Here is a 6,347-nt window from a genome sequence, read left to right on the forward strand (position 1 = left end):
CTGTTCTGATCCGAGGCGGGATCGGGCTAATTCTACAGAACCTTGGCCAGAGCACAAGAGCTGACACTCTATAAGGAAGCTGCCCAAGCCCCTTATCCAGTGAAAGAGATCAAATAATGTCAATTTCCCTGTCTATAGATGGACATACACGGCCCAACCCAGCCCCTCCAGCCCAGGTCTGCAGCTTATTGGCCTGTGTATGGGGCCTGCCAGGGGTCTGTCCGGCCAATCTCTGGCCAAGACTGGACACATTAGAGTATCCAGTTGGACGAGGTCAGTGATTTGTTCCTCATCAGACCAGCGCCAATGTCTGATCTGATTGTTGGGTTCAGCTTTTTTTTTGTTTGGGTTTTATTGGGATATATAATACTCTAATGGGGGATTGTTGAAACCCTAGCACCTGGATATTTCATATATTTATTCTTTTTTGATTGTTTGTAAAGAGCAAGAATATCTGAGCCCGGAGAGCCCTCCATTATCCTAAATATTCAACTTATTTTTGCTCAACAAATGTGCGGCCAAATGGGCCCAGATCTTCCGGTTTGCCAACCTCGTACATGGAACAGATCCCTGCCAACCACAAAGAGAGTTTCCTGATAGTGGGAGGGGCTTCGTGGGAGGGGCTTAAACTGGTACTACAGTCGGGGGTTTCTTTCTTCATAATAATTTGTATTTTCAAATAAACAAATATATAACGGAAAGTAAAGTATCGGTTTTGCAAAGAATTGCAGGTAAAATGAACAGATAGGGCCGGGGGGCACCAAAAGAAGTCAAAGTCTGATTGGCCAGTCATGGAGGGGGTTGGGCTTCAAGAAAGGGGGCAGGATGAAGAATGGGGGAAAAAATGGATCCAAGTGCCTCGGTTCCAGTGAGCAGGGCCGGAACTAGGGGTAGGCAGAAGAGGCAGCTGCCTAGGGCGCAATGATTGAGGGGCGCCAGGCATTAGCCTCTCCTGCCTACCCCTAGTGCTACTTTGTCATTGCCTCCGCCGCTTGTCATTAGCGGCGGAGGCAATGACCGACTTATCGCCCCGCTCCCCTGGACAGCGCATGCGCGCCAAAGCACAGGAGGCTGTGCAGTGGGGGCGGGGCGATTAGATCCGCCGTTCGGGGGGCGGGGAGGTGGGCGGAGTTGGACGACAGGGTTGCCTAGGGCGCCCGGTCGGCTTGGCCCGCCCCTGCCAGTGAGAGACTAATCTGGAGACGTTTCAGTGAAGGTCCAATAACCTGAATATGTGAGATCTCCCCCTTTTCCTACAGGAACGTCTCGCTGTTTGATCCGACCAGGTCAGCTACAGTTTTATTCTCTTTTATCTGAGGCAAAAAATAGATTTTATAGAAGCTGCAAAAAATATCAGGAGTTTATTTAACTGTTGTAGTTTCATTTTTTCAATTTTTCTGTTTTAGGCGCTAAATAAAGTTTGTGGGGCCATAAAGCTGACAGCAAGTTTGCCAGAAACTACTTTACTTCGCACTTACGGTGAGTCTCAAATGTTTGTGAAACCTTTTGAAATTTTCTATTCTATTAAATGAATGTGACCCAACGTCGTCCTAAACGTAGAGGGAAACAAACGAAACAAAAATGATTATATTTGCTCCTGTATTTATTGAAAAAATCATCCAATAACATCCGTGTGGGGCAAAAGCAAGGGAATCAGTAAGGGAATCATTAGGATTAGAATATAATTTGAAGGAGAAATCAGAGTCAAGTGTTTTCAGCCAATGGGATGATAATCCGGTGGGAGTGAGACCCTGTTTTATTTAAAGAATGGGGGGAGGGGGGGAATCAGCAAAGGCTGATGGGTATCGTGGCTCCAACAAAAGAGGTGTCTGGGGAGATCAGGAAAAGAGTTTGTTGATAAAGTTGGAGAAGGTTACAAGACTGTTGTTAATGAGTTTAGACTCCACCAATAAACAGACAGATTGGGTACAAATGGAGGAAATTCAAGCCCATTATTACCCTGCCCAGAAGTGGTCGCCCATCAGAGATAACTCCAACTGCAAGGGGGGGTCTGATAGTCGGAAAGGTTACAAAGGAACCCGGGGGAACTTCTAATCGATTGAAGGTCTCACATTGGCCAACGTTGATGTTCATGAGTCCCACCATCAGGGGAAACTGAGCAGCAGTGTAGTGTAGGGCCGGGGGGCAGAAATATTGCCCCTACAGTTTGCTAAAGATCATGTGGCCCAACCAGAAGGAGACTGGGAGAATGTTTTGTGGACGGATGAAGCCAAAATAAAACTTCTTCGCTTAAAAGAGAACCTTCTCCCTGTATCTGTAAAACATGGTGGGATTGGGCTGCATCTGGGCCTGGCCGGCTTGCCATCATTATTGGGACGATACCAGAGAATTCTAAGGAACATGTCCATCCGTGAACTGAACCTCAGGAGACAGTGGGTCACGCAGCGAGACACCCACCCTAAACACACAAGTTGTTGTACCAAAGACTGGTTACAGACCTGAGCTAAATCCGACTGAAATGTTGTGGAAAGGCCTAAAGCGAGTGGTTCATGTGAGGAAACATGCGTTAGAGTCCTGTAGCAACAACTTGCAACACTGAGCAGGAGCTAGTGGGGTCACATAGTTTGGGGGGAGGGGAGCAGGGGCAGAATGATGGGGCAGTAAACTGAGTGACAGAAGATCTAGTGTGGGGAAAAGTAAAATGGAGGTTTGTGCATCCCAACAGATTTGCCAGATTGTGTGAAGAAGACGGGAGTAGAACTCTGGACTGGCAGTTCTAGATGGGGCTGATCTCTCTAACAGTTCCTCTATGGAGGAGATCAGAGCTAGGCCCAAACAGATTGGGGTTATAGGAGATTTAATTACTAGGAAAGTGCAAGGGGAATCTGATCATCCTGATTGAACAGTTTGCTGTCTCCCTGGTGCCAATGTCTTTTTTTCTGAAGTTTTGCCGGTGCCATGTGGGAGTTTAGGGAGACGGGAACTTAGGGAGCTAAATGCCGGCTAAAGTCTTGGTGTAGGAAGGAAGGGTTTGGGTTCCTAGAGCACTGGGCTGACTTTTCCTTGGGGTACAATCTATACAGCCCTGACGGATTGCACCTCAATAGTAGGGGGTAGTGCTAAGGGCTCTATCGAGTTGTAAGTTGCAGTAATATGTCAGGGAAACAAACACCCACACACTATGGCTTATAACACACACAACTTTACTAAACAAAATGGCAACCAACAAGCAATCCTAAACAATACTCACAATGATACAGTACTACAGGGAATAAAACAAACATAAAAATGCTGCTTCATTTAGTGGGTGAAGTTCAATAGAGGTTCTGGAAGAGCTGCAATCTCTACACGAAGGTGGAACCCCATGGCCTTCAGAATAGCCCCCTTCAATGGAAGATTATGTGTTTAGGCACTTTCTGAGTCCTGGGTGGGATTCTTCTCTTCAGTCCTGGGTGGGTTTCTGGCTAAACAGCCCTGTGTAAGCTCATTTCTTGGGTACCCTGAACCAATCAAACATCACAACCTGAGCAAGCTAACTCCGCCTGTAACAGGGGGACCTATCAGAACCAACTGATGATCCCTCCTATATTCCTGTATAATAATCTAGAGTGTACTCCCCCACTCAGTGGGAGAAAGATTTAAACAGGTTCTGGGTGGGGGTTACGTGTCTGTGGTATATTGGAGAATATTGTGTTGGGTGTGAAGATGCCCCACCCACTGTTTTTGTTTATTGTGTATAGACGGCCAGTCCAGGGTCAGTTGTCCACTGTTTACTGGGAATGATTCTCCGCTATGATTCCCTATTGCTTTATAAATGATGCCTATAGGCTACTGTGTGACTGGTGCTAAAGTGTAAATATCACTGTTCCATTCATTTTGCTGTCACTGTGCCAGTATAAGGGCATCTCTGCAATGTGGCAGCTGGGAAAGGCTTTTCATGGGGTTAGGCACAGAAGGAAAATGGATTGTTGGGAAATTGGGAAGAAAAGCAGCTGGGACTTTCATTAGGTACAAAGAGGCCAATAAAGGGGATCAGGCAGCTAAAATAGAGATGGAGAGGGGCATCACAGGGCTAAGGGCAGCTCTGGGAATGGGGTTCCTGCTGGGCAGTGGGCGGGGCCCTAACTAATGATTCTCACACAGGCACCTCCCCACCCTACCCAGAATGCAGCATGAAGGGGCTCAGTGAAGGAGGCAGTGAAGGTGTGTAAGTGCCTGATTGGCTCACTCAGCTCATAAAAGGACAGGCGTCCGGCCTCATAGTCCAATGAGATCCTGATTCTTCTGCAGGAAGGGACATGGGGTAACTGTGTGTATTTACTGTCATGTCTCACTGTATAGTTATTATAGCATCTGTACAAACACCAGGACTTGTTATTATTCCCAATGAGAGACTGACCCCCTCCCCTCTCTATACTGGGATAGGCCACCCCTACCCTCCAGTCCCCTGATTCACTGCCCTCCACTTTCCAGTAATGTCGCCCTGAGGGGAAACTCCTGCTGCTTAAAGCCTGAGAAACCTGAAATCTCTCTGGGGTTTGTGGGCGACGCTGGTCTGTATGTGAGTAGGAAGCAATTTTCCCATCCCCTGATACAGATACATAATTCCCAGCCGTGTTTATATCCAGTACCAGCTCTGTAGCCTCCTGCCCATAGATCAGCCTTCCCTCTACCCCAGTCACAATCCCAGCTAAGCCTGTGAGTAATGTCTCTGAGATCCGACCCACATCCAGATCCCCTACAGCCGGGACCTTTATACCTTCTCTCTCTCTGCCCTCATTATCTGCCCCCTCAGTACCCTCTCTCTCTCTGCCCTCATTATCTGCCCCCTCAGTACCCTCTCTCTCTCTGCCCTCAGTATCTGCCCCCTCAGCCCCACAAAAGGCAGCTCCATGGGATTCCTGTTCCTGTAGGACAGTGAGTGGATCTGCCATGTTGCACAGCTCCTCAATGTGCCGGATCTTCCTGGACAGCTCGTCCTTCTTTATTTCCAGCTGTTGGATCAGCTCAGTGAGTGTGAGTGAGAGCTCCTCTTTCTGCCTGGAGATATCACTCAGGAGTCGCTTCTCTAGGGCTTCCAGCTCTTCCCTGATGCCCCTAAACAGGGCAGTAACTCTCTCTGTCTCACTGGCTGCCACTTCTGCCACTTCTCTCCTGCGCTCCTGCAGCCTCTGGGCTCCTCTCTCAGTCTCCTCTCTCTCTGGGCTCAGTTTCTCTAGAACTTTCCTCAGTTTCTCTTTCTTCTTCTCAGAGGCCTCACTCAGCAGCTCCACCCTGTGGCCCCGGTGCCCCCCGGCCAGGCAGCAGGACGCACAGATACAGGCAGAGTCCTCACAGCAGTGATACTCCAGAACCTTGTGATGTACAGAACATTTTCTCCCCATAAAGGAAGCGGTGGGCTCAGTGAGTACATGTTCTGCTGACTGGCAGTGCCCCCTCAGGTGGGTATCACACAGAGAAGCCTCACACAGGAGACAGGATTTAGCAGCAGGTACAGGAGAGAGGAGACAGTAAGTGCAGAAGATCCCAGTCTCCCCCGGCTCTGTCTCAGTCGGACGGAACCGCTCCACCAGGCCACGCAGCTTCCAGGCTGTTGCCAGTTCAGGTTTCCTTTTAAATCTCTGTCTGCATTCAGGGCAGGAAGGATTTTCACGGAAAGTGTCCACCTGGGTGTCCCATGTTTTCCCAATGCAGACCCGGCAGAAGTTATGGCCACAGGGCAGGGATACCGGATCAGTATAAATGCTCAGGCAGATGGAGCAGCTCAGCTCGGCTCTCAGATCAGCAGCCGCCATCGCTGGAATCAGGAACAAGAAACCAAACTCTCTCTGTATAACCAGTGGGACTTGTTTTATCTCCTCTTCACAAACAGGGTGGGGCAAGTTTATTGCTTGGTTGTTAACCCTTTAAGTTCCCATTCATTTATCCCAATTCAAAAGACTCCTACAGGAATGAATGTGGGGTGATTATACAGTTAATTGAGTATTTCCCAGCAGGCACAGCAGATACACACTCCCTAGGGAGCCAAAGTGACAGTTACAGAGCTGTTATGTCAAAACACTTTTATTTGGACTTGTATGTATAACTTTATTTATAAAGCGCCACAAGGGTACACAGCTCTGTACAGTCTTACAATATACACAATTACACACAGGGAGAGTTATAATAAATACAATAAATAAGTATAAATACACAGGGAGTAAGTGCCATGTGGTATGAGACACAGTAGGAAGGAGGTCCCTGCCCCGTAGAGCTTACAATCTGAGTGGTTGGGTAACATACAGGCACAAACTGGAAGGTAAGAGGCACCAGGTATGGGCATTTGCCCTTAAGCGCAGGACTGGGCAAAATAATGTTTTAGTGCTCCAGAAGGTAACAGCTGAGTT

At 48.2% G+C, this 6,347-nt stretch overlaps 1 protein-coding gene across 1 annotated transcript; it reads right to left on the minus strand.

Moving 5' to 3' along the window:
- Positions 1-4,082: 4,082 nt before the first annotated feature.
- On the minus strand, positions 4,083-5,774 carry LOC100496360 (tripartite motif-containing protein 7-like). The gene has a single exon (XM_031894978.1). The coding sequence runs from the start codon at positions 5,754-5,756 to the stop codon at positions 4,083-4,085; it is 1,674 nt and encodes a 557-aa protein (XP_031750838.1). The 5' UTR covers positions 5,757-5,774.
- Positions 5,775-6,347: the final 573 nt, after the last annotated feature.

The sequence above is a fragment of the Xenopus tropicalis genome, chromosome 1, assembly GCF_000004195.4.
Source record: "Xenopus tropicalis strain Nigerian chromosome 1, UCB_Xtro_10.0, whole genome shotgun sequence".
NCBI classification, from domain to species: Eukaryota; Metazoa; Chordata; class Amphibia; order Anura; family Pipidae; genus Xenopus; species Xenopus tropicalis.